This window comes from Zalophus californianus, chromosome 13 (assembly GCF_009762305.2).
Source record: "Zalophus californianus isolate mZalCal1 chromosome 13, mZalCal1.pri.v2, whole genome shotgun sequence".
Taxonomy (NCBI): domain Eukaryota; kingdom Metazoa; phylum Chordata; class Mammalia; order Carnivora; family Otariidae; genus Zalophus; species Zalophus californianus.
Genome location: NC_045607.1, coordinates 7,811,407 through 7,839,393, shown reverse-complemented (window position 1 = coordinate 7,839,393; position 27,987 = coordinate 7,811,407). Strand labels below are relative to the sequence as shown.

General features: G+C 53.5%; 1 protein-coding gene across 5 annotated transcripts in view; it reads right to left on the bottom strand.

Annotated features, from left to right (window-relative positions):
* Positions 1-40: 40 nt before the first annotated feature.
* The window catches only part of ENG (endoglin), a 33,289-nt gene continuing 5,342 nt past the window's right edge, over positions 41-27,987 (bottom strand). For 2 of the 5 annotated variants that reach the window (XM_027614817.2, XM_027614819.2), the window contains exons 2-15: positions 24,735-24,877; positions 14,695-14,835; positions 11,850-12,012; positions 10,965-11,130; positions 10,535-10,661; positions 9,924-10,098; positions 9,597-9,739; positions 5,189-5,326; positions 4,923-4,961; positions 4,296-4,412; positions 3,747-3,998; positions 2,392-2,446; positions 1,269-1,370; positions 41-1,023 (exon numbers count right to left, since the gene is read on the bottom strand). In XM_027614817.2, coding sequence (XP_027470618.1) covers positions 692-1,023; positions 1,269-1,370; positions 2,392-2,446; positions 3,747-3,998; positions 4,296-4,412; positions 4,923-4,961; positions 5,189-5,326; positions 9,597-9,739; positions 9,924-10,098; positions 10,535-10,661; positions 10,965-11,130; positions 11,850-12,012; positions 14,695-14,835; positions 24,735-24,877 — 2,093 coding nt within the window. In that variant the 3' untranslated portion in view covers positions 41-691. Of the gene's footprint in view, positions 1,139-1,268; positions 1,371-2,391; positions 2,447-3,746; positions 3,999-4,295; positions 4,413-4,922; positions 4,962-5,188; positions 5,327-9,596; positions 9,740-9,923; positions 10,099-10,534; positions 10,662-10,964; positions 11,131-11,849; positions 12,013-14,694; positions 14,836-24,734; positions 24,878-25,308; positions 25,432-27,987 lie in introns of those variants that run through there. The other 3 variants (XM_027614821.2, XM_027614818.2, XM_027614820.2) reach the window with 3 other exon arrangements.

Sequence of the window (27,987 nt, the reverse complement as noted above, 5' to 3'; positions counted from 1 at the left end):
GGAACCCAGGCTGTAGGGCCTGGGACAAGCCGCTGCTCCCCACCCCCCCCGGCCCCTGAGCCTCCAGGGGTCTGTCTGCAGCCAGAACACTGGACTCAGGTCCGTTGGCCACAGGCCAGACACGGATTTGCAGACCTTCCCCCAGAGACCTTGTGACAGATGAGGGAACTGTGGCTGGCTCAAACAAACCACGGAACCTGGCCACAGTCACATAGCCAATTCAGTGGCAGATTCAGGATTTGACCCCAGAGCTGTCACTTCCCCACCCATTTTAGGCTTCCTGCCCCTTGTCCCTGCCCAGCCCAGCCTGGATTTCATGGTCTAATTTATTGGTGGTGAGTATATAGGGGTGGGTCGAGGCCAGACAGTAGGGCCACTTCCCATTAGATGCCTGCCTCGGGGGGTGTGTGTGTGTGTGTGGCGGGGGGGGGGGGGGGTCTCCATGTGACAGTTGCGGGAGGAGCTAGGTTCCCCTCTGCCTAGGTTGGGCACCCCTAGGCTTCTGTTTCCCTTGCCAGAGTAGTGCCAGGCCAGGTGTGGAGGCCGCTGGGAGCAGATCCAGGTGGCTCTGGGCTGGCCCTCTTCTGTTTCTGTGCAGGAGGCCTGGGTGAGTCTGTTTTGAGTTCTTCCCTCCCACCTAGCCCAGGTCACCAGGTGCTGGATCCAGGTGAAAACTACAGGGACTCGGTTTCTACAACAGTGTGGACTTATAGGGCAGTGGTCTCTCTCTCCATGGTCCTGGGCAGCTGTAGTCCGGGCCCACTGGGTTTGAAGGTTCAGTGGGGTGGGGTGGGGGGACCCCAAGGTGTTCCAAGCTGGTGCCTCCGCTGGCAGCAGGCCTCTGAGAGGGAGGCAGGAGGGGTGGGCGCAGAGGGCATGGTCCATCCTTGGTCGAGTGGAGGGGTTGGGGTCCCGGGATAAGTTCATGGCCAGTGGTTCCCAGCTGGTGGCTGCTCAGTCTCTCCTGCTGGGCGAGCGCTGGCTGGGGGGCCCCCAGGTCTCCGGGCCGGGTGCTACGCCATGCTGCTGGTGGAGCAGGGGGTGCTCTGGGTGCTCCCGATGCTGTGGTTGGTGCTACTGCTCTCTGAGGAGGCCGGGGCAGCCACCGCCACCACGGGCTCCCGCTTGCCAGGGGGACCTGGGGGCAGGGGCGGAGGTCAGGGCCCCGGCCAGGGCTCCCCACTCCCCCAGAGGCTCCCCCGGGCTCCCCCCTGGTGATGGTGGCAGAGGGATCCTGAGCACTCATGGTGGGGGCCTGGGATACTCACGCGTGTGCGAGTAGATGTACCAGAGTGCGGCGGTGAGCAGGGCCCCAATGAGGAAGGCGCCAAAGGTGATGCCCAGCACGGCGGGCAGGACAAGGCCTTTGTCTGCGCACGCAAGGGAAGGATGGCTGCAGTCAGTGCTGTGGCCCCCTCCCTAGGCCCCCACTTTGTTGTGCTGGCCAGGGGCACAGGTTTGGGCGTCAGTCCCAGCTCGGCCACTGACCCTGACTTCCCTGGGTCTCAGTCTTCTCATCTAGCAGCTGGATTCATCACACCCATGCCTGGCACTGAGCCACGGCTGTTCTGACCATCCACCCAGCCAGGCCTTTGGGCCATGCCTCTGCCTGCCAAGGCTGACGGAGATGCACTTTTAGGGAGAATGGATGGTATAATCTGAGCTAAAAGTAAGCGGGGCCTGGGAGTGGGTAGGTAGGAATTCCTACTATGGTAGGAATGGGCCGGAGTACTTCTGAGGGCTCTTCAGCTCTGCTCTTGGGTTTTCCCAGGCCTCATTCCATCCACACTCCTGACTCCTGGGTGACTGGGGGCTTCCCTTTGGACACTGAGTTCCCATCGATGCAATGGGGTAATTGGCCCTGCTCTCTTGGTCATGGGCTGGGGTCAGGGCTCTATCCTAACCCAGGTACGGTGGCAAGGAAGCAGGTGCCCCTGACCTCTACCCCCAGTATCAGTGACCTTTTCTGTCTGCTGGGGGCCCGGGCCCACAGGGAATACAAAAGGAGGCTGGAGGGTGCTGGGCTGAAGGAGCATCCTCCACACTGGGGGCCTTAAGAAGGTGAGGCCAGCCCCGCTCCAGCGTGCCTTCTGCCTCATTTGATTCCAGGACCTCTACCCCCACCCTAAGCAAGGTAGCTAACAACTATGGGGATTAAGGAAACCTAAATGCCTGGGATCATCTGGTCCATGAGGTAGTCAAGAGCAAAGGCTTTCTATCTAGAAGATAACAGCATGGATCCTACACTAGGCTGCTGGGGGCCCTCCTGCCCCTCCTCCCAGGGATGCTCTCTCTGGGGTCCTCCCTGCATGTGTCTGTGCTACATCCCTCTGGGCCACCCATCAGGTCCCACATCTGGCCTCAGCCCGCTGGAACCCTAGAGAGACTCACCAGGCAGGCCAGGGCTGACGATGTTCAGACGCGTGGAGACAGTCCTGTGGGTGTCCTGGCGGAGGAAAAGAGAGTGGTGGATAGCACAGCCTGCAGGAGGCAGTGACTGGGCTCATTCCCTGGCTCTGTGACCATGGCCTGCCACAACCCGCCCTGGGGCCTTGGCTTTGGATCCTATCCCACCACTTTCTAGCTGTGAGCCTTTGGGCAAGTCCTGGGAGATCCATGCTGAGGGAGGGTGTTGGGTGGACAACGCTTGGCTGCTACTAGGATGTTCCCTGGGAGGCTCCTGAATCCCATGAGGGTTGTAGGGGCACTCTGCACTGCATCTGTGACCCTTGTGAACACCTCGGAGAGATGAGTCAGGTTAGCCCAGAGGCCCATGCCGAGGGGGAAGACCCACTCAGGAGTGGCCCCAAAGGCTTGCCTAGCTTCATACAACCAGAAAAGTTTCTAATCCTGGAGACCCTTGTGTGTGCCAGGACCTGGGGATGTGTGTGTCCAAGGCTGTGTGCCTGAGGACAGGGATTCCCCACTGGATGGTGAAGGAGAAAAATCAGAATTTTGCGTCCTTTATCTTAACCCTCTTTGCGGAGATCTCCTGTTGAATGCGATGACATTGGTGACCGTACCACGTGGAAAGATGGGCGGGTGCATGGATTCCTGGGTGGATGGATCAGTGGATGACTGGCTGGGATGGTAGGAGGCTGGCTGGCTGGGATGGTGGAAGGACTATGGATGAATGACTGGGTGGGATGATGAGAAGTATCAACTAATGAATGGATGAGCGGGTGGAAAAGAGGGACTGGATAGATGGCTGGGGGGGATGGTAGAAGGCAGGGTGGATGGAGGGGGATGAATGGAAGGGTAAACGGATGGAAGGATGGATAGATGGAAGAAAAGGAGGACAGATGGAAGGGGGATGAGATAAGGGTGGATGGAAGGCAGGCAGGCATGACCGATGGAAGGATGGTAGAAGGATGCATGATTGGAAGGAAGAAAGGGTGGGTGGGTGGAAGGAGGGAGGGATGGATGGATGGAAGAAACGCATGAAGGATGGAAGGATGGATGGTGGAAGGATGAGTGGATGGAAGGATGGACGGGAGGACTGATGAAAGCAAGGAAGGATGGAGAGTAGAAGGGTGGGTGGACACAGCTGCAAATCCTACTACTGTCCGATACCCAGCAAAGCCATCAGAAGGCTGGAGGGTGGCAGAAGGAGCAGCCATGGTAACCAGAAGCCACACACCAGTCTGGTTCTGCCCCTTACCAGCTGGTCCCACATCATGGGCTGTCGCATCCCTTCCCGGAAACCCTAGACCCGAAGCCACCCTCGAAGCTGCTGCCCCACTCACCGGGGACAAACTCCTCGAACGCAAGGCTATGGTGCAGCTGAGGGTGCCAGTCGTGGGTGTGGGCACCATGTAGCCTCGGAGGAGGAAGCTGAAGCGCACATCCCCACCAGGGCCTGGGGACAGCAGGCTTACACAGCTGCCCTTGGTGGTCTGGCTCTGGATGAGTTCCACGGTGTCCGTGTCAGGCCCCAGATCCAGGTGGCAGCTGTCCAGCTGGAGCATGAGCTCCGGGATTGATGGGGACATGCTCACCTACATGGGTAGGTAAGAGTGATGGGGCATGGTCAGTTACTCAATGCGGCCCTCGTGAAATACGCTAGATCCATTCTGAGGCTCCACCCTGGCGGTGGAAGGAGAGTCCTGGGTCCGCCTAGAGCAAACGAGGAGGGGACGTTCCACCCAGTGTCTCTGTGCTGTCCCTCCCCTCTGCCATGTACCCTGCCGGCTCCCTCCTTTGGGGAGTTCGGTGCACACCTCCCCTCTACTGAGGGTACGGTGAAAGGCTGAGAATCCCAAGAGTGGGCAGGCCTGAGAGGTCAAGTCCAGTACCTGCACAAAGCCCTGTTGCCCCAGCTCGATGGTGTGGGAGACCTGGAGGAAGTGTGGGCTGAGGTACAGGCCCAGCTGGAAGGAGAGGCTCTCCATGTTGATGCAGTGCACCTTCTTCTGTGGGAGATAAGGGGGCAGGGTCAGTCTGGGAGGCACCCGGCTAGAAAGGTAAGGAGTTGGGGTGGGAGCGTGAGCCATGGTCCCGAGTTGCTGCCTGACCCTCCTTTAAAACAAAGCTAATCTTTATCAAGAACTTGCTCTGTGCCAGGCCTGGGTGAATGCTTTCCCATGTGTCCTATCAGTGACTGCTCATAGGCACCCCCATGGGGGAGATCCTTTTTTAGGCCCCTGTTTACAGATACAGCCTTTGGGTCCAGAAAGCTTAACTGATTTGCACAAGGCCACACAGCCAGTATGTACTAGAACATTCTGGCTTGAGAGGCTGAGAATGGAACCCGGAACAGTGCTGCTTCCCTTGTACAAAAGGGGAGGCTGAGGCACCCTGCAGATAACATGGCCTGCCAGGATCGGGGCCTGAGTTTCCTGAGGCCTGCTTCCCTCCCAGGCCGGGAAGGGGCACCAGGACCCTGAACCAGGTGGGTTAGCATGGTAACCATCCCATCTCACCCACTGTGATGATGAGCTTGACAAGAGGTTGACGACCACCTGCAGAAAAAGAGCCAAGGAACAGGTTGGAGCCAGGAAGTACCCCAGAGGGTATCCCACCCAACACACCCATTTTATGGATGGGGGCACTGAGGCAGCCAATGGCTAGTAAGCTTGTCTTCCTACTGAGCACCACAGCCCCCTCTCCCAAAGCCCCACTGGCCTGGAAGGTCAAGGAGGCACCAGCTAAGCTGGCCGATACCGTTCCCACCCGCCCTTTTTCTTACCTCATTCCTGACCACATTTTCTGTCACTTTCATGCCACAGTTGGAGTAGGTGCTGCGCAAGACAAACTGGTCATCTCTGTCCTCAGCCTGGCAGCTGGGGTCCGAGAAGGTCAGGCTTGTGATGGTGCACCTCAGAGTCTGGGCCAGGGTTGGAGTGGAGGGGCACCGTCAGGAAGTGTGGGGCTTTCTGGAGCCTGTCCCTCACACCCCAGCACCAAGGACTGACGGAACTCAGGGCTCCCGAGTCACAGCCATTCCTCTCCTCCCCTCTTCATTTTTGTGAGATCTTATCAGACCACACCATTTAAGACAATACTTTTCCTGAACTACACTCACTTTTGTACTTAGCCTTGTCCTAAGCAATAATATCTGTGACATCATGAGCTTGATTTGCTACTTTTCTCCTAATGTGTGTAATTAGAATAAATGCAGACATACTAAAAACACTCATTTGAGTTCTACATACAATCATTGCCCACAGCCCCAGGGGCATGGTGATCCCACCAGCATAATCCAGTCTCAGAACCCTAGACTCGGGGGCGCCTGGGTGGCTCAGTCGGTTGTGTGACTGCCTTTGGCTCAGGTCACAATGCTGGAGTCCAGGGATGGAGCCCTGCATTGGGCTCCCTACTTAGCGAGGAGTCTACTTCTCCCTCTGCCCCTCAACCCACTCTCTCCCTCTCTCTCAAATAAACTAAAAAAAAAAAAAAGAGCCCTAGACTCTTAGATCCAGAGTTGGCAAATTTTTCCAATAAAGGGCTGGATGGTGAATCTGTTAGGTTTTGTGGATTATGTGGTCTCTGTTGTAATTACCCAACTTTGCCACCAGAGCCTGAAAGCAGCTACAGAACGTACGTAAATGAATGGGTGTGGCTGTATGCTAATAAAACTTTATTTACAAAAACACGCAGAGGGCCACAGTTTGTTATCTCCTGTCCAAGTAGAATCAATCCTAGAATTTTTCAGTCATGCTCTTAGGATCAAAGAATCTTGGCGTCTTTGAGTTGAGTGAGCTGTTGGAGTTCCCACTTGAATCCAGCTAACTCACATCTCCAGAATGCCACCCTGACTGCACTCCTCCTCAGGTAGATAACACCTTAGGAGATAACAGCCCACCAAATAAAAATGACTCTGGGTGAAGCCCCAGTGACACATACCCTGGGATCCAAATTCTGCACACTGACCCCATTTCTTAAGTCAATGAGAGGGCAGAATGTTCCGTGTTGGGGTGATTCTGTTCAGACCCTTTTCTTTTGTATTTTCTTCTATACGGATGCTGTACTCAGAGAAAATGGCAGGGTTTTGTTGTTGTTGTTGTTGTTTTTTAATTTGGACTGGGCAGCAGTCATGCCGACTAATGCTGCCCCTGCACTGTCTCCTCCACTTCCTGGCACCTGCCGGGCCAGAGGGAGGTAGAGGGGGAGAAGAGATGGGTAGCAGACAGGTGATATTTCATATCGCCCCTGTACCCCACAGCCCCCAAAAACGTCCATGTGCACTTAAGTACAGATTTAAGTGTCATTCTAAAGATCCCTGAGGTCATGGGTGATTTGTCAAGGTTCTGGCTGAGATTTCCTGCCTCAGGCCAGGAGAAATCACACAGGGGAAGATGGGCACCTAGGATGGCCCAGTGTTTTAAAATGTCCCTAAACACAAAAATCACTGTAGCCCAACTTTAGAATTACAATAAGGATAAATTATTTCAAATTAGAATGGTGGACAAACGGTCCCAAATTTTTTTTCTTTATGTAAAATGCTTATAAAAATCATCAAGAAAAATACTGAGCTACGTTGATAAAGAGCCTTAGGTTACTATAAGTCACATGGAGTCATGCCCACACTCACTACTAATCAAAGAATTATAAACTGAAACAAGAATGGAACACCATGTCCCACCTCTCACGTTGGCAAAGGTTTTTTTAATTTTTAAAATTCTATTTTTTTTTTATTTTTATTTTTTTAAGCATGCTCTGCCGCCCAACGTGGGGCTTGAACTTCATGATCCCAAGATCAAGAGTCGCATGTTCCACCCACTGAGCCAGTCAGGCGTCCCGGCAAAGATTTTTTTTTTTTTTTAAACAAAAATAATAGTCTGGAGAGAGAAATCAAAGTGCTCTCCTAAACTGGCAGTGAAAATTGGAATCCTCTTTTGGAAAGTGGGGTGGCAACATGTATCAAAACTTACAGAATATTCATGCATTCTGACCCAGCAATCTCACTAGTGTGGAAATCTAGCCTAAGAAAACAATCCTACATAAAGAATGCATGATGATATTTTCTGTGTATTTATAATGTCGCACAATTGGAAGCAACCTAAATGTCTAACAAGGGAGCCAGCTGTGTACCTTCCAGTACAAGTCTTTATAGCATGCCAATACCATGAAATAATTTGTGCTTATTAAAGTGACATTAAGTACTTATGTCAAAGTTCTAAAAATACAGTAGGTGAATATAGCAGGAGACAAGTGCATTGGAGATGATGACACCATATAAGAAATACACAGAGGACACATTCCAGAAAGAAAAACTAAAATATTGGTAGCCACGGTCTTTGGGCAGGAAGGTTGAGATTTTCTTTTCTAATTTTTCACATTAAAAAAAAAAACCAGCATTGGGGCATGTGGGTGGGGGTGGCTCAGTCGTTAAGTGTCTGCCTTCGGCTCAGGTCATGATCCCTGGGTCCTGGGATTGAGCCCCGCATCGGGCTCCCTGCTCTGCAGGAAGCCTGCTTCTCCCTCTCCTACTCCCCCTGCTTGTGTTCCCTCTCTCGCTGTCCCTCTCTCTGTCAAATAAGTAAAATCTTTAAAAAAAAAACACACAGTAAGATATGAGTGGTTGGGGCGCCTGGGTGGCGCAATCAGTTGAGGGAGTGACTCTCGGTTTCGACTGAGGTCGTGATCTCAGGGTCATGAGATCAAGCCCTGTGTCAGGCTCCATGCTCAGCGTAGAGTCTGCTTGAGATTCTCTCTCCCTCTACCCCTCCTGCTTGTGCTCTCTCTCTCAAATAAATAAATCTTAAAAAAAATGAGTGGTGGATTAAATAAAACTATTAAATCAACATTAATTCCACCAAAGTTGCTAACTGTACTGTTGTTATGTAGGAGAATATCCTTATGCTTAGGAAATACACACTGGAGTCTTTATGTATAAAGAACCATGAGGTATAAAGTCGATGCTTAAATCGTTCAGAACAAGTTATATACAAGCATATATACATACCCCTGCATGTGTGAATGTTATAACATGTAACACACACACATATATAATCCTACATTACGTGTTTCTATCTATACATTCTTGCGATATGCATGCAAATGGATGTATATATATAGGGATATATATCTCCCCATGATATGAAATAATTTTATCTGAGCAAAGGGTGTACAAGTGGGCTGTTTGTACTGTTCTCATTCTTACAACTTTTCTGTGAGCTTAAAATCATTTCCAAATAAAAAGTTCAAAAAAATTGCTCTCGTTTCCTACATGACGAGTGGACTGGGGATTGCTTGGTCTGTCTGCTCCCCGAAATTATTTGGCTAAACCTCTGCCTGCCCAGCGACCCGGCAGCTCCACCTCTGGGCATGTACCTAGTTGATATGAGTGTTTATGTCAACCTAAGACTTGTACTGGAAGGTACACAGCCGTTCATTCTTAGTCGCCTCAAATGGGAAACAACCCCAATGCTCCTCAACAGTAGAATGGATAAATGAACGGTAGCTCAGTAACTCAATGGAATAAATAAAACACCACAGTTAAACCTCAAAGCTATAACACTGAGTGTAACAAGCAAGACACAGAAGAGTGCCCATTATATGGTGACTGTCTGTCAAATAAATAAATAAACCCTTTTATTTATTTATTTGACAGAGAGAGACAGCAAGAGAGGAAACACAAGCAGGGGGACTGCGAGAGGGAGAAGCAGGCTTCCCGCTGAGCAGGGAGCCCGATGCGGGGTCGATCCCAGGACCTCAGGATCATGACCTGAGATGAAGGCAGACGCTTAACATCTGAGCCACCCAGGCACTCCATAAATAAAATCCTTAAAAAAATAAAAATTAAAAAAATCCAGTGTTATTCTTATAGTAAATACCCTTGTTCTTCAGTCGGGCAGAGATCATACTGTATAGATATCGTGTTGAGTGCCCAGCGGGCTCAGCCTGCATTTAGGATGAATTAATGATGACCAGTACCTGTTTGCTGAGCACTTACTGTGCACCACATCTGGCTCAGCGTGTCAGACCTCATTTAATTCTTCCTGCACGGCAGTTACCATTATCAAGCCCATTTCACAGGTGGAAAAACTGAGGCTTGCAGAGGGATGGGATTTGTCTCCCTGCCTGAATCAGGACCCCAAGACTCTTGGCCTAAAGGAAGGACCAGCTACCCATGTCCCCAGGGGTTCCCTTACCGAGATGAGATCTTTCTTGAGCACCACAGTCATGACATCTTTGGAGCAGTTGGGCTGGATCAGGGACAGGAGCAGCTCCTGGTTGCAGCTTTCCTTGGGAGGGGTGGTCCGGACGGGTGGGGGAGAAGTCTGCGGCCCACCACCTGCCGGGCAGCAGAGGCCAGCGGGCAAGTCACTGAGTGCTCCCTGGGCACTGGGCACCAAGTGCTTCCCTAACTAACGACTTTCACTGTCCTCGCCTGCGGCTGCCGCAACGACCCTGCTCACACAGCAGTCCCAAGGCCACTGATCCCAGGAGAGGGCAAAGGAGGGGAAGAGGGTGCTCACCGCAGCTGTGGGCCTGCAGTGAGACGACACTGGCCAGAGGGAGCTCCACAAAGGATGCTACCATGCTGGCGTTGAGTCTCCGGGCCTCCCCCAGCAGGCCTTGGGGTGTATCCGGGAGCACAAAGCCACGGATGTTCTTCTCTGGAAATATCTTGAAGGAGTATTCACCAGTGGTCTAATGACAGAGCAGGGAGCCACAGACACAGTCAGGGGGGCATGCAGCCTGGCAGGGGCGCCACCAGGGCCAGCCAGGGTTATGCCAGGCCTCGGTGCCACTCTATCCTTTGCTCCTACTTGCTTCCTCCCCCTGGGCCACCTTCCGTCATCTACCCACTCCTGCTTGTCCTTCAAACCAGCTTGCAGTTCGCTTCTCCAGGAATCTTCCCTGGCCCTGTGGGTTGGGGTAGGGGCCTTCCTAGGGGATGATGGAAGGCTTCGTGAAGGAGGCACCATCTGGGTGAAGGTTTGAAGAATGGCTAGTGCACAGAGGAAGGGAGTGGGTGTGTAAGGGCTCAGGGCTGGGGGGGCTGATGCCAGGAGTTTGGGTTTTCTCTCCGGAGAGCCTTGGCAAGGCCTGCGCCCGGCTGTCTGGGTTGCAGAGCAAGACTCACCCAGATCTGCATGTTGTGGTTGGCGTCGATGAGCCAGGACACGTAGGATGGACCTTGCAGGATAAGCACAGCGTCGGGATCCCCTGAAGCACAACGCAGCTCCACCTTGACGGTCACTGTCCGGGGCCTGCGGGGAGACAGACCCTGGCGTCAGCCCGGGGCAGGAATGTGGGGTTGAGCGGGGCCTGATGGAGACTGGTCGGGAGGGGACTAGGCCTGGGTCAGGTGGGCAGCAGCTGAGCGCCTTCACCTGGTCACTGTAGGCCAGCGGGAGGGGCGCGGAAGTGGGCGGGGCTTGGCCCGCAGGGGCAGGCCCCAGAGCTAAGGTGGCGGCAACTACACTCTTACCCAGCCAGGGATGGGCGGGGCTTGATGTGGGCGGGGCTTGATGTGGGCGGGGCTTGATGTGGGCGGGGGCGGGCACCCTTACCCGGCTTCGGTGCCCGGCAGGACCCTCACGATGTGCGCTTCCTTGTGGCCAGGCACACCTTCCAAACGGCAGCCCCGGACAGAGGCGCGAGTGAGCGGGCTCCATTCGAGAGTGTGGCCCATGTCCGTGAGGGGTTCCAGATTGCAGGAGGATGGTACCCTCTGGGCTGTGGGGACAAGCGCACCTCAGTTCCCTCCCTGAAAAGCCTGGCACTAATACAGAGGCCCACCCTCACCCACAGTAAAGGGGGGGTGGGCAGGATGGAGCAGCAAAGAAGTGGGGTGCCTGGGAGGACCTGAATTCAAATCTCCCCTCCATCACTTACTGCCATGTGACTGGGGGCAAGCCCCCTGGCCTGTTTCCTCATCTGTGGACACAGGGTTAATAAAGGCACGAACCCATGGCACGTGTTAGGTGTGCAACCCTGCGACCACCAGCACCTCACCTCACTTTTCTCTTTCCTATGGCATTTACCATGACCGGAAATTATGGAATTTTTGAAATTATGGAATTACTTTGGAATTATTATATGGAATTGCAATTATTCAATTATTATTCAATTATGGAATTATTCATCTGTGTACATATTTACTGTCATCTCCTCACCAGTGTTGGCTCCAGAATGGCAGGATCTGGGTCTGTCTGCACAGAGTCCCCAAATGCCTAGCATAGGACTGAGCACATAGTAGGGGCGCAATAAATAAAAGTGCTGCTTTCTAGGCCAAAAATTACTCTCCCCATAGAGCACTGACTTGTTATATGTGACCTGGGGCAAATCACATCCCATTTTGGAGCCTTAGTGTCCACATCTGAGAATGGGCCAGGAGAATTCACATTTCTTCAGAGCTGAGTCCTGAGCTCAGAGAAGCTGCGGGCGAAGCTGACCTTGGTCCAGACGGAGGAGGATGCTTTGAGGGTCGTTCAGCTCAGCAATAGATGCAATGGGGCCCTTCGCTTCTGCCCAGTCGAGGAACTGCTTCTGGGTGGTGAAGGGTGGCAGCTGTGTCGTGTTGACTCCTGGGTGCCCTTGGAAGATCAGTTTGGGGTTCTAGGAAGACACAGGGAGGCTCAGGGTGCTGAGGGCCCGAGGGCCATTCAGGAGGTTGGGAGGTAATTCGGGGAGGCAGCCAGTTGGCTGAGAGGAGGCAGGGCTGAGAATGCTGAGGTTGATAGATCTGAAGTCAACCCAGAGCCCTTCCACACCTGGTGCCGGATGGAGACACATCCTTGTTCATCCAGCTGTCCAAACATCACCTCCCCACCCCTCCACAGTCTTACTCATACCACCCACACTTGTGACATCATGTGGCTAGGGTCTGTGAGACACAGCGTCTGCCCTGCCTATCCCTGCATGGTGCCGGACACATAGTAGGCACTGGGAAATACTTGACTTTCCTGACACGTCAGCTTTACCCACATACCTAGCACACAGCGGGTCCTCCCTGCACAAGGGGAGGGAGGAAGGAAGGAAAGAAGAAACAGATGAATAAATGAATGAATGAAAGACTAACGGGGATTGTCTCTGCCCTGGGGAATCTTGCCATCCAGAAACTAGTCCTGCCTCAAGTCACTTGAAACAACAGAAGACAAAGGGTGTTATTTAACAGAAGCAAGGGAACAAGACAGGCCTCTGGATGCACAGGAATGGGAATGTGGATGGCTCTAGCACCTCACCGCCTCTACTGCCCCGGGCTCAAGGAGAGACCCTGGTGGAAGGAACAGGGAAGACTTCCTGAAAGAGGTGTTCTACTGGGGCCCCAGACTCAGAGTTCCTTAGCTTTCCATCTTCAAAGCCAGGGGCATCGCTCTGAAGCAACAGCAATATAAGGGCTTCAGGCTAGATACTAAGGGGGACTGCCTGGTAGTGGCAGTAGACAAGATACCAGAGAATGGTCCACCTAGAATGGAGAAGGATTTAAAAGATTTTATTTATTTATTTGACAGAGACAAAGCGAGAGAAGGAACACAAGCAGGGGGAGTGGGAGAGGGAGAAGCAGGCTTCCTGCGGAGCAGGGAGCCCGATATGGGGCTCGATCCCAGGACCCCGGGATCATGACCTGAGCCGAAGGCAGACGCTTAACGACTGAGCCACCCAGGCGCCCCTAGAATGGAGAAGGATTTAAATAAGGGGGCAAAGTGATGAGCGCCTGGGTGAGGAACTCAGACCCCACGAGGGAAGGGCTGGGCAGTGTTTCAGAGCGGGAGGAGGTTAGGGACCTTTACCCAGTCTGACTCCCAGGGTCATCATCTGTAAAATGGGGATGTAACAGGGATTAAAGGCGAGGCGTTTTGTCAGGCACGTGGTGCTGGGTCAGACATAGGCCCAAGCTGCAAACCCAACTGTGACCCCTCTGGTGGAGTCCCCGCCCCCCTTCAGGTAGCTGTAACCTCCCCTCCTCACCCCCTGCAGCTCCGACAGTGCCCCGCCCCCATTGCCCGACTATTTTTAGCTCTGAGGAGGAGGAAGGCCTGGCCCAGACCAGAGCTGGCAGCTGCTGCGACCTTTCTGCCCTGTGTTTCATATTCCCTGCGTCACCCTGGGCCCCACCAGGGCTCAGATCCCTGCCTGCAGGGCCCAGGAACGGGAAGGGGAAGGGGGGGGCGGGAGAGTTAAGAGGGAGGAGGAGCCCTGGCAAGCCCTGGCTCCCCACGGGGCCTCAATTTATCCCCCTGGGAACAGAGGGAAGTTCCACATGGGGCTGGTCCAGTTCTGCCCTCCTGCTTGGCTTCCGTGGCTCCCTGGCCCTGTTCCTCTGTCTCTGCTGTGCCTGCTTCGAGCCTGGATTCCTCACCCCAGCCCCAACCTCTCTCTGTCTCTGGGCCTGTCACCCAGGCAGCCCTGGATCTGGGTCTGTCTTTGGTTTCCAGCTTTCCTCCTCCTCTCTCTGTCTCTCTGAGAGTCTGTCTGTCCATCTGTCCCTCCCACAACAAGCTGGCTCTTCCTAGCTCCATTTTTTTTGTTTCTCTCCCCCCTTGTTAGCTTTGCCGTCCGCCCCCACCCCTGCCCTCTGCTTTCTCTGGCTGTAAACAGCAGCTGCTTGCATCTGGGGACCACCTCCCAGGGCCTTCCAGTGGGGAAGGCAGTGCCCACAGGCCACCCCACCTCCTCCAGCCCTGACCCCCACCCCTTGCTGTGGGTCCCAGCCTGTTGACCTCTCTCTGGTGGAACTGCCTGACACTTAAAACTGGAATTTTTGCAAAACATTTTTTCTCCAACGTAGGCTATGTTCATTAGAGCGAATCTTGCAAATTCAACGAAGTGTAAAGCACAAATAAATAAATGCCTCTCCTATTCCCATGTCCCTGCCATAACTACAATTAATACATTGTTAGGTTTCCTTTTCCTTTGTTCTTAAATATTTTCAAACATATCTTGTAACTTTTTCAAAGACAGTGACAAGATTACTTTATGGGAGGTCACTGGATCTGATTCTGCCACTGGGCAGATGGGAAGACAGCTATGCAAGAGGACTGGACTTGGCCAGGGTTGCCCATTAACCTGACTCCCACATCTGGGTTTGGACCCTTCATCCCAGACTCTGCTGCCTGAGTTCGCTCAGGCAGGGCCCCATGGGATTCACCAGGCAGGTGAATAATGTCACAGTGAATAATGTCAGAATGAAAAAGAGAAGCAGGGTTGCTGGGGCAGGAGAGCCTGGCCCACAGAGACAGACAGCAGGAGCCTCCCATGGACAGAACCTCAGCCCACAGTTGGAGGTAACACACTCACGAAGGCCAGGTTGAGTGGGATTCCTGGGGCCTGTAACCGCAGGAGCATGTTCTTGTTCGCACTGAGGACCAGAAGCACCTCTCGGGGCCGACTGTCATTTTGCTTGGACTTCTGGATAGTCAGCTCCAGCTCTGACACCTCCTAGGGTGGGGACAGGAGAAACACACACACAGACCAGTCAGGCCTGCACAGGCTGTGCCACCCGGATCAGTAGTAAAGACTCATTCCTCAGCAGCTTCCCCTCTTCTCTCCCTGCCCCACTGGGCTGCCCCTGCCTCCCAGGGCCCAGCACTGTGCCTGGCCAGTGGGAGATGCTCAAAAAATATTTGCTGAATGGATGAAGGCAATTGGTTTCATCAAATCCAAAGAGATTTTTAAAAATTGCAAGAAGCCTGAACTTTATCCAACAGTAGATCAAAGTTCGCCGGTTCTGTGGTGCACCTGCTGTATGCCAGGCCTGTGAGCATCTGCATGACTTGGACAGTACCCTGTGCCCTTTCTCTGGTCCTCAGCAACGTGTCGAGGCATCAACCCCTTCCCAGTTTCCTGCATTCCTGTTTGCCTTCCTTGTTTAAAGTACTAAAATGCCCATGTTTTTGTTGATATAATACCATCATTTTGATATAAGACTGTGAACTTGAAATCATTACATCCTGAGAAGTACCTACCACATGAAAAGTGTTAATTTATCATGGTGTGTGCATTTAGAACTCCTTCATAACCACCACCACCACCGCATCCACAGTAACAATAAAACCTAACACTTGCGTAGTGCTCACTATGTGCCAGGGCTCCTCTGAGTGCTTTATATATTGACTCATTTAATCCTCACAACAACCTCAAGAAGCAGGCACCATTATTCTCACTTAACAGATGAGAAAATGAGGCACAGAGAGGTGAAGTCATTTGCCCAGGATCACACAGCAAGTATGCCTACAGCTAGGATGTGGATCAGGCAGGCCTCTGCTCTGACAATATAGCCCCCCAAGATTTTTCTACACCTCCTCATTCCCAAGAAGGAAAAGGACACAGTGATCCCCGAGGCAAAGCTCTATTGAAAGAACAACCTCAGGGGCGCCTGGGTGGTGCAGTTGGTTAAGTGTCTAAGTCTTGGTTTGGGCTCAGGTCGCGATCCCAGGGCTGTGACATCAAGCCCTGTGTCGGGCTGTGTGCTCAGCATGGCCTCTGGCTTGAGAGTCTCTCTCTCCCTCTCCCTCTGACCCTCCCGCTGTGCTCTCTCTCAAATAAATAATTTTTTAAAAGATTTTATTTATTTATTTGAGAGACAGAGAGAGGATGCTTAACCAACCAAGCCACCCAGGAGCCCTAATAAATAAATAAATCAAAAGAAAGAAAGAGAGAGAGAGAGAGAGAGAGAGAGAGAAAGAAAGAAAGAAAGAAAGAAAAGAAAGAAAGAAAGAAAGAAAGAGAAAGAAAGAGAAAAAGAAAGAAAGAAAGAAAGAAAGAAAGAGAAAGAAAGAAAGAAAAGAAAGAAAGAAAAGAGAGAAAGAGAAAGAAAGAAAGAGAAAGAAAGAAAGAAAGAAAAGAGAGAAAGAGAAAGAAAGAAAGAAAGAACGAACAACCTCAGCTCTACTCAAAGACTTTCTGAACCAGCGGACAGGCAGGGATAGACCTCGGGAGCCCTGCCACAGACTCATGAGGACAAAGATGAATGGAAACACTCCACGGAGAGCAATGAGCTCTAGCCGCTCTCTGAAGCGGGCAGCCTCTACAACAGAGAGAAAACCTGACCCCCCAAGTCTCCTCATACTTATCAAAAAGGAGAGAGGTATTTCAAGATGAAGACATCAGTGGAAAGTTTTAGATTTCACTTCCAATGATCTCCTGGACATTTCCCCAGCTGATGTCACAGAGCCAAGAGAGAGTGTTTCAGCCACTGGAAAAATCTGCCCAGAAGTATTTCCGTTAGTCAATAATGACACCGTAGTCACTCTTTGTTTGTAACTTTGCTCTTTAAAACAAAAGAGCGAATAATGTGATTTCATTTTCAATGTTTTACAAGTAACTTTTTTATTTTAGTGAGCTATTGACATTGCCTATCTTCGGATCACTATTTTTATGTGAATTTATAGAACGATAATACAGGTTTCAAATTTATGTTTTGCAAGTTCATATTTTTTATTAATTAGAGTTTTTGATGGGTTTTATAACCTTTTGGTTTTCGAAACATCTTTTTAAATCAATTTTTATCTTTTTTAATTTTTTTAAAGATTTTATTTATTCATTTGACAGAGAGAGACACAGTGAGAGAGGGAACACAAGCAGGGGGAGTGGGAGAGGGAGAAGCAGGCTTCCCGCTGAGCAGGGAGCCCGATGCGGGGCTCGATCCCAGGACCCTGGGATCATGACCTGAGCTGAAGGCAGATGCTTAACGACTAAGCCACCCAGGCGCCCCTTAAATCAATTTTTAATAACATTCATTAATCGTAGGGTTATCTGGCAGTTTGGCCAGAGGAGCGTGCAACTCTTGATCTCAGGGCTGTGAGTTCGAGTCCCATGCTAGGTGTAGAGGTTACTTGAATAAACAAAACTTAAAAAAAAAAAGAAATATTTATGCATTCTAAACACATTAAAATTAAATACTGGATTTAATATATTTCGGTAAAACATGAAATACAAAGCTAAATGTCAGAACCGACGTTTTGTTCCAGGATTATGATCATTATCTGAAGTTTTCATTTAATTCATTAATTTATTTAAAAATTGAAGTATAGGGGCACCTTGGTGGCACAGTTGGTTAAGCGTCTGCCTTCGGCTCAGGTCATGATCCCAGGATCCTGGGATTGAGTCCCGCATCAGGCTCCTTGCTTAGCAGGGAACCTGCTTCTCCCTCTGCCTGACGCTTCCCCTGTTTGTGTGCTCTCTCTCTCTCTCTGATAAATAAATAAAAATCTTTTAAAAAATAATAAATAAATAAATAAATAAATAAAAATTGAAGTATAGTTGGCAGACTACCTGAAATTAACCTGAGCAGAGGGAGACCCACGTCGGTGGTGTTGGGAAAGGCCTGGTACAGCCGACCTGCCAGAATCCTGGAGAATGAGAATCTTTGAGAATCTCTGAGAATGGCCCTGCCCCCACCTTCTTACCCCGATTGCGTATGTACCGTTAGCTCGAACAATCGAATAGGATTGCACAACCCTGTGTATCTACTAAAAACCATTCAATTGTACACTCTAAATGGGCCAACGTTATCTGGATAAAGCTGTCAAAAAAAAAAAAAACAACAGAATATCAGTAATTTCACATGGTTCGACCTGTGAACCATGTGCCTGGCCCTGGACTGCGCGTGTTACATGGGTTTTCACTGAAGCAGAGTTAGGTATCCTCCCAGTTTACAGATGCAGCAATTGAGGCTTAGGGAGGGAAACTACCCAGGGATCTGCTGGGGGCGAAGTCGGGGACCAGAGTGAAGCCCACAGCCCCCAGACCTCTCCTGCACCATGTCTCCCTCTCAACCCCGTTCTTCTGGACTTCCCTTCAGTTCATCACTGTCCAGCCCCACCTAGCTGTCCTCACCCAGGGGAGTGACTTCTGGGGCCCCACACACAGTGAAGAGATGGGCGCTGGGGTTTGGAGACGCTGCTGATGGGCTGCAGTGGATGAGGTCCATCCTCTGCCCCTTCGCGGGCATCCATAGGCCGAGAGCACTGCGGGTGACAGAGCAGCAGGGAGCACGGCCTCGGAGCTGACAGGAAAGAGCCCTGTGAACCTCCATTCTTGCTGCTGCTCGGCAACTGTCCCTATTCCTCTGTACCTCAGTCTCCCCACTTGGTAGGACAGGGTGGGGCTCTAGATAAAGGAAGTTAGAAAAGAGAAGTGGAGGTCAGTGTCGGGTCATGCCGAGAGTGAGGGCATGAGGAGACTGGAACTTTGTGGGGACATTTATCACGACATTCAGCTCCTCACCCATCACTCAGTCATCACCGCGTCCCTCCTGGTAGAGTTGGGGGCAGAAAGGGGGTGGGGGCTGAGGCCCAGGGAGGGGCAGCCATGGGGTGGGGATACACAGCAAGTGAGCAGTGTGCAAGCTTGGGGAGGCAGGAAAGCTGGGCCCCCCGGGGGTCTCTGAGCTCCTAGACCTAGCTGAGGCTGGCTGGTTACCAGAAAACCCCAGTTGGGTTTCCATAGCAAACATTTCCATCCCATGGCCCTGACTCATCATCACAGTCACTCATACGCACATTGACTTCCCTCTTCCCTCCCGCCCCCCCTACCCCGGCCCGGAGCCCAGAGGCAAAGCAAGGGGTCTGCCTTGCCCCCCACCTCTAAGTTCCCAGTCTTCCGAATGGCATCCTGTGAATTCTGGGAGCCCAGCCGAGGTAGGCTGGCTGGCCGGCCCCTCACTCCCAGCTCCGACCTAGGCCAATTCAGGCCTACCCCCGCCCCTTCCCTGAGTGGGTGGGCGGGGGAGACCGAGTTTCTATTTTTGTGCCAGTGTCCCACAGATGCCATTGTTGGCCCAGCGGTTGGTGGCGGGAAGGGGGGATTTCGGTGAGGAGGCCCTGAACACTAGTAGCCACTTATAGAAAGTTGCTTCCAGCAATTCTTCTAGGAGTGGAGCCGTGGGGCTGCCTGCAGCCCCCACCCTCCTAGGGCCAGACTGGAGCCGGCCAGATTGGAGCCAGCCGTCCCTCTGTCCACCCCAGCAGACTCAGATGATACATACAGGCCGGATGGCAGGGGCAAGGGGTCAAAGCCAGACTGACCTGAATTCAAATGTGGGCTCAGTCATTAACCTGTGACCCTGGGCAGTCACTATTCCTCTCTGGGCCTCAGTTTCCTGGTCTGGAAAATCGGCTGAGCAATATGCCCACTTCATAGACTTGTGAGGATTCAGTGAGATGCTGCCTGCAAGGTGGGGCATCCAGTGCCCAGCTAAATATACAGCAGTAGATTTGGCTCTCACGACCTGTGACTCCCTCCTTGTCCACTCACCCAGAGGAGTGCCATGGTCTGGGGGCTGGCGAGGTTGGCGTTAAAGGCGGGCAGCAGTTAGCAAGAACTGGAACATGTTGAAGCTACACCTCACTGTGGCATCCCCTCTCTGGGCCTCGGTCTCCCCATCGGGGTACCAAGGAGTTGGGCTCAGCGATGTTCTAGTATTGTGCGGCCCCTGGATTTTATCCTGCCTCCTGGGGCCCCCATGTTTGGCATCCCAGAGTCATGGTCTCTAGCCAAGTGGACACCGAGTGGGCTTCCAGAACCTCCCAGAAGAGACATGCTACTTTCCCCAGCTGAGGGCCCCTGGTCAGCCCGTGTTCTTCCCCCTCCCCTGTTCATTTGTGATTATGAGAGGCCAGTGCTGGGGGCCCAGCCTGGGGTTTCTGTGCTCTTGTAGGGGCACAGGAAGTAGGCACAACTCTATCCTCCAGGAGTTTGGCAGAGAACTAACACCCCTCAACAACCAGAGATGGACAGCGAGTGCCACCACTATCCCCGCGGGGGGAGTCCCTCAGCAAATGCTCATGCGCATGTATATTTCTCCTTCCTTCCTTCCTTCCTTCCTCCCTCCCTCCCTCCCCCCCTTCCATTATCCATCCATCCACCCAACCACCCGATCGTGACTTCCAGACTGACCCTGAGCTGGACATGGGGGACACAGCAGTGAGACAGCAGACATCAGCCCTGCCCAGCCTGTTGGGCCTCCGATCCATGCCTTTCCACCAAACCTGCCCCTCATATCAGCAAGACCTGGGATAAGAATACAGATGGCAGCCCCCAGCTCCCAGCCCACCCTCCTTTCTTTTCACCTCCTTCTCTTCATGAGTACAAATGTGGGCAACCCAGCCCAAATGCCCACGCTCTGCCATGCCCGCCCCCTACATGTAGTCGCCTTGCCCAGCCTTTAGGTCTGGAGGAGCTTCCTCCAGTCATGCTATGCCCCCTCTAGGGTATGGGATGAGAAAGAGCCCCACGCAGCCCGGGGAGGAGGCTCAGCATATATGGGCAGGGAATTCTGGTGTCCAGGGACCCAGAGCATGGACTCAGGTGATAGGTGCAGGCTCCAGGTGGGCATGTCCCTCTGGCCCTGCAGATACCCTATCCCGGGGGCTGGGGCGGGGGGGAGGTGAGAAGTGCAACTGGAAGAGGGCCAGAGAAGGGCCATTAATTGTGGGGCCTGAACAGGGGCCCCCATTGCCCAGGTCTGAGAGCGACACTGCCCTCCAGAACCCTTCACAGCCTCCTAGGACAGTCTGGGGGAGCCCTGGGCCCCTCCCCCTCTTCCTCTCTGCCTGAGCCACCTTGCCTGCCCCTCTGGTCAGGAATGAGTCAGTGCAAGAGCCCAGCAGCTTCCATCTGCTTGGAGATGGGTGGGGTGTCCTTAGCTCCCCGGGGTTTGCCCAGAAGTAGGGTGAATCAGCGGTTGCCCCAGCTCTGGCCCGGCTGCCTGGGGCTTGTAAGGAAGACAGCAGACCCGTGCAGTCAGTCTGACGGGAATTGCTGAGACACCAGGCCAGTTTCCTGTCTCCGCGGGTCAGGATGTGACCCCGGGCCCCCTCCCGGAATCCAGGCTCCGGCCTGCCCTTTGGGGACCCAGCAAGATAGAGCCCCTGCCCAATGGCCCCCTCATCTGTCTGCTACGGACCTTTCTTCCCTGAGCCTCTTGGCTGCCACAGCTCATCTGCCACCCACCCACAGGAAATCTGAGGATGCGGAGGCTACGCAGGGGTGGACGGGAAAGCCGTTTCTGTGGGCCAGTGTTGGAAGACGGCGGCCACAGGTCGGGAGGGCTTGGGCTGGTTGCTGAGACAGCTGCCACACACATGCCCGCCGCCAGCTCATGTTTCTGGCCCCAGGGCTTTGCTTGTGCGGTGCCCTCTGCCTGGGATGCCCTTCACCACCCTCTCTGTCTGGCTGGACACCGAGAGCCTTTCACTAATGCCCCTTTCCCTCCCCAGCCCCGTGTGCCCCCCATTGCTAATCCCATCACGCTGTCAATGCCCACCTCTGCCTCCCCTGGCTTGGGAGTGGCTCAAGGGCAGAGGTCGGGTCTGTTTTCTCTTTGTACCATCAATACCCAGCACAGGCTGGGCACCGAGCAGGCACCTGGCCAGGACTGTTTGGTGGGGGGCACTGTCAGGCTATGGACCCGATTTCTGGGGGGGCCTATTTGGAGAGGAAGGTGCCTTCCATGTCACAGCATAGGGTCTGGGGGGCTGGGATCATGGGCCCCTGGGGCAGGGAGGCCAGGAGCTCCTGGTGGGGAGGCCCAGCTCCGTCAGGCTGGACCTCAGTGGCCCCCTCTGAAAAGAGATTCATGGCCCCTGCCTCAGCTACCTCGTAGCAATAACTTTTGGGGATCAAATTAGTGGACCGATGTGAAGATGTTCTGGAAACTATAGCATGCTTGTTAAGAGCGGGGTATTTACAGGTGAGACCCGGAGGCCAAAGATAATAACATATAATAACAAGAAGATATTGGGCGCCTGGGTGGCTCAGTTGGTTAAGCGACTGCCTTCGGCTCAGGTCATGATCCTGGAGTCCCGGGATCGAGTCCCACATCGGGCTCCCTGCTCGGCGGGGAGTCTGCTTCTCCCTCTGACCCTCTTCCCTCTCGTGCTCTCTATCTCTCATTCTCTCTCTCTAATAAATAAATAAAATCTTTAAAAAAAACAAGAAGATATTGTTGTTATATAATGTGTGTGTGTGTGTGTGTGTGTGTGTGTGTGTGTGTATAGAAAGATAATAACATACGAATAACAACAAGCAGAGCTACTGTAGGATGAGCAGTCACTCTGGGCAGCCCCGCACTCAATATTGGCCTGCTCTACCCCACCGGATCCTCGCAAACCCCCTGTGAGGGAGGTACTATTATCGCCCCCATATTTCCTGTGGAAAACCAAGGCCTAGAGAAGCGGCCCAAGGTCCTGCTGCTGTAAGGTGGGAAGGCAGACTTCAGTCTGCAGACGGTCCAGCTCCAGAGCCCGTGTTTGCACCTGCTGGGTCGAGGCCACCTAGCAGCGCGTTCTTGCACTCACGCCTTCAGCAAACGGTTATTTGCTATCTGCCGGGCCCTGGGCCAGATTCTAACACTGTGATTCTTCACTGAGTCCCTGAGCTCAAGAACTGTGTGGGTGTGGAAGAGTGAGGGGAAGGGGAGCCCCCTCCACGTGCCAGGTACTATATGAGGTGCTGGTCAGTGACGTATCCAAGGCTGAAGCCCCAGTCTCCTGAACCCCAGCTCTCTCTACCACCCCCTCAAACAGATATGCCTGACAGGCCTGGGGCTTGCAGCCTGGCTTCTTGGATTAAAAGCCAGATGCTCCACGGGCTGAGTCCTCCGGAAGAGACAGAGAGCGACGGGAGGGTCTGTTGTCATGAGCTCTAGGAGGACGTGAGTTACACTGGCATCGCACCGTGGCCCTAAAAACCCTCCAGTGACTCTCACTATCCACAGCAGAAAGACCAAGCTCCTTAAAATAGTGGCAGGGCCTTTGCATCTCCCCAGCCCCGCCCCAAGGTGAACTATAAGCTCCCGCCACAGTGAACCACATCTTGACCCTAACCACAGTCCACTCACCTGCCTGTGGCTCACTCTGTCCTCAGCTCTTCTCTACCACCTCTTTCACTCCTGGACATCTTACTGTTGTTCCTTCCTCCTGGAAGCCCTGTCTAATCCCACAGCAGCTGCCATACCCCTGTCCTGTGCTCCCAAAGAGAACACCCATCACCCAGATCCTGGCTGGCTGTCTACACATCTGTTTCCCACAGACCTGGGCACTTGGCAGGGGGCTTTTCTCGGACTCCGGCCCCTTGTTGAGTGATTGGGGAGGGGGGGCGGATCCCAGTCACCCAGTGACGGGTCATCAGAACAAACAAAATGAGCTTATAGAGGGCAATCTTACGTTCCGTATCATTACCAAACTGGAAAAAAATTACAATGGCTTTGGAAACCATATAACGTGTGTCTGGCACTATCTCAGTTTGGGGATTATCGAGGCCCACAGTCCTGGTGGCAGGCAGGGCGGTGGGGAGCAGGCCCCCCTCGATATTGGTGGTCTGGGCACCGTCTTATCACCACACAAACGCAGGGCAACTCAACAGTTTCAGGAGCAGCCTGGCCACAAGTTTACTGAGCTGACACCACTGAATCGCTATCAGGACCTGAGGCCACACCAGCCAGGTGTGGCCACCAGCCCAGGCAGGCCAAATGCTGCCAGGACACAGACCTGCTGAGGAGCCAGGCGACAGCCTAGTTTGGAGTCCCCCAGAATCTAGTGCGAACTCTGGCCTTGGGCGTGTGGCTTCACCTCTCTAGGCCTGCCTCAGTTTCCCCCTCCGAAAAGTGGGAGCAATAACAGATTCTGACAGATTAGGCCCTTGGGAGGCTTCAGACATGGAAGATGTTGAACCCCATTCCTGGCTCTTAGTAGGCCTCTAACAGTACCTAGCACAGAGTGAGCCTCGCACAGAATCTAGCACACGGTGAGCCTGGTGCAGAACCTAGCGCATAGCAAGCACTCCACAAGTGTGTTATTATCATTAGGAGGGACTTTGGCTAATGCTGGACCTCAGTAGGGACAGTGGTCTCCAAGGTGGCATCACTGGCTTCAGTCTCTGTGGGCTGCCTGGCCAGGTCACCGATGTTCAGTGGGGGACATTGTAGGGAGGGAGATTTGAGCTCAACTGAGGGAAGCACTTGCTCAAAACCCAAGCTGCCTGGAGGGGAGCTCAGTCTGCCGAGAAGCACCAAGCTCCCCATCACTGCAGGTGCACAGGTGACAGCTCACCTGGTCCCTTCCACCGCTCACCTGGCTCTTCTCCACTCAGTCACTGGCCACACCCAGCCCTTCCCACCTGGGACTTGTGGCTTCCAGAAGACCTCCGTGATGCTGGCCCCAGAAATGCCATTCCTTACTGGCCCTGTGAAATGCCCACGTATCCCTCCTGGCAGGGACCCTCGTGAGGACACGCCCCGCTGTTCCAGGGACAGCCACAAGGAAGGCTCCCCTCATCCCATTGGCCCTGGGCCTTTCTCTGGGACCCCAACCCCAACCCTGCCACCAAGCACTCACCCTTGAGGATTCCAGGAAGAGAATGTGAACTTCAAGGGTGGCATTGGGGACCTGAGCCACGCAGCCCTTAGAAACTTGACTCGTAATATATGTCACCTCGGCGTCCACAGGCTGTAGGTCACAATGGACTGTTTCTGCAAGACCTGTTGGGGAAGCACATCCAGAGAGAGCACCAGGTGAGAATACGGTGGTGGACAGTCATTCCCAAGTTCCGAATGCCTCGCGCTTGGCACTGGCTTAGGGCTTTCTGCATCCCCACAGCTACCCTACAAGGTGGATAGCATTATAACCATTCCACAGATGGAGAAACTAAGACTCAGGAAGGAAAAGTCTCTTGCCTGAGGTCACAGTGTGACTAGGGGTAGGGCTGACAGATAAAGTGCAGGATACCCGGTTAAATTTGAATAAATAAAAAAAAGATTAATTTTTAAAAGTATAAGTGTATCCCAGCTATTGCATGGGACATACTTACACTGAATTTTTTTTCGCTGTTTATCTGACACTCAAATTTAACTGGGCATCCTATATTTTTATTTGCTACATCCTGCAACCCTAGCTGTGGGGCTGAGCTCACAGGTGCACGCATCCAAGCCTCCTGGCTGGTTCACTCCAAAGGGAGACAAGAGCTAAGATCGGGAGAGGAAAACTTCCCAAAACCTCCCCTCCTGTGCCTTGAGGAGGCTGGGAGGAATGGGGCCAAGGAGGGTTGAGTCTCCTGGCCCCAAGGGAGGGAGCGAGCCAGAAGGGCGGCCCGGGTTCAGAGGGCGGCTGTGGGAGGAGGCCTGGGCCACGGAGCCTGCTCCTGGGCTGCTCGGAAACACAGGTCCTGAGGGAAGGCAATGGAATTTCACCCTGACCCAGCAGAGGAGGAAGAGGAAATGAGGCCCCTACACCTCGTCCTAAGGAATGTGCCGAGGAAGGGGGGGCTCCGGAGGAGGGAAGGAGGACAGAGAAGGGGAGACTGTTTGGAAGTTTGTGTCTCCATCTTGTCGCGCTCACTTCCTGTTTTCTTGGAGATCAAAGATGGGCGCGGAGGGGCTGGCCGCACGTCCAGCCGTCGCCAGCTCAGAGAAGGGGGGTAGGGAGGCTTCTTCCGAATCCCAGGCTATCGGGCAGTCTTTTTCCTAAGCCAGCGTTGCTGGGCTCAGGACCCCCAGAGGTCAGAGGAGGACTTAAGATGGCCGTCCCTAGCTGCGGCCATGCCACCCGCCCCAGCACCTTGGGAGGGATAATTTCAGGACTAGGTCGTTTGGCGACTATGGGGGCCCAGACCCTGTAAATCCTTGCCCTGGCCCTTTCTTGTGTGCAAGGGTCACAGTGCAAGTGTCCTATGGCATTTTGATTCAAGGCAAGGTCCCTGGAGCCAGGCCAACCTGTGTTTGAATCTCAGGCCCGCACTTACTGGCTATGTGGCTTTGGTGAACGATTTCACCACTTTGGGCTTCAGTTTCCTCATTTGTGAAAGGACAGTTAGAACCCACAGAGGTTGTTGGGAGGACTCCATGAGAACAGGGCATATGGCGGTTCTTTGGGTTACCATTATTTGATTGACTTCAGTCATTGGAGAAGAATGGACTCTCTTAGGGGGTAGGGGTGAAGTGGTGGGATGGGGCAGTCTGCAGGTCAGTGGTGTCCCAGGCCAGCAGCCCCCCTCATCCCAGCAGACACAAGGGCTGACACCAACTCCTGCTGTCTCAGCCCCTGGTGACCCAATAAGCCCCTCAGTGTTCCCCACCCCCCCTCGCTTTCCCTACCAGCGAACACAGATTTCTTGGCTGCTACCTGGTCTAAACCCTTCCTATACAGATGGGGAGACTGAGGCCCGGAGAGGCGGGATGTGCCAGAGTCACACAGCACGTGGCTGACCAGGCTGGGCCTCAGACCCACCTCTCTCTGCATGACCCGGGGTCTGGCCTGCAGATTAGCACAGTGACTTCCTCCTTTCCTTCGGACTTTCCCTGCCCCCTCCCCAGACTTCCAGGAACCCCAGTTCCTCCTGGATTGCCTGGGCCGCCCGGGGCCACCTCCTCCATGCCGTCAGCGGGAGAGGCCACGGGCCTGGCCATTATGTAATGATCAGATAACAGGCCAGGCTGGGAGATCAGATAAGAGGTCCATTTATTTTGGGGCCTTTTCGAATCCTGGCTGCCCCCACCCCGCAGACGAGAATGGGGAGACAGGAGGGAGTATGACGCCCGGGCCTGTCTCCCGGAGCCGGAGGCGGGCCCAGACAGAGCTGAAAACAATCCCCTGGCACCAAGGGAAACGCCAGGGCCTCCCGGGACCCGGGTTGGAGGAGGCGCCGCTAGGGGCCTGGGTGACCCGGCCCGAGTGAGAAACCCAGGAGCCACCCCCCCCCACCTCTGTCCCCTTCCTCCTCCGCCCCCACCCAGGAGCATAGAGCCACCTCAGAGCTTTCTGCCTGGCCACCCCAGCACCTTGAAAGGTCACAGAGAATAACGGTCAAGGAGAGCAACTCCAGAACCAGACGGCCCGGGTCAAATCCCAGCTCTACCCCTCAAAACAATGGTCACCTTGAGCAAAAGCCCAACTTCTCTGAGTCTCAGTTTCCCCATTTGCAAAACAGCTTCCATCATGCTTACTGAGAGCCAGGTACTGTTGCAAGGCTTGACATGAGTTCATTCATTTGATTCCTGCAGCAGCCCTACAGGTGGGTACTCTCATTGGAACCATGTGATGCCTGGAGAGACAAGACTGCCCAGGTACAAGAATTTGCCCGAGGTCGCCCAGCTATTACGTCTCAGGGTCTGTATTTGCAGCTGGGCGTCCGCCTGGTACCCAGTAAGCGTTCTGAACACAGTGGCTGTGATTATTTCCTAATACAAGGGCAGAGCCTTTCCCACGGGCTTTCTGTTTTTTTTTTTCTCTTCTTCAATCACCCAGCTATCCATCCATCCTTTGCTCCTTTCAGGGTCCCATTATAGCCTCCCAGATGTCCCAGCATCCAGCTCAGCCACCCCCAGCGAGGCCTCAAGTCTCCCTCTCCAATCTTCCCCGTGGCTCCTCAGTGCCCGCAGGGTCAAGTCCACACTCCACCACCTAACATGGAATTAAAAAGTGCAGGGATCTGGGGCACCTAGGTAGCTCAGTTGGTTAAGCGTCTGCCTTTGGCTCAGGTCATGACCCCAGGGTCCTGGGATTGAGCCCCGCATCGGGCTCCCCACTCAGTGAGGGGTCTGCTTCTCCCTCTCCCTCTGCCGCTCCCTCTGCTTGTCCTCTCTGTCAAATAAAT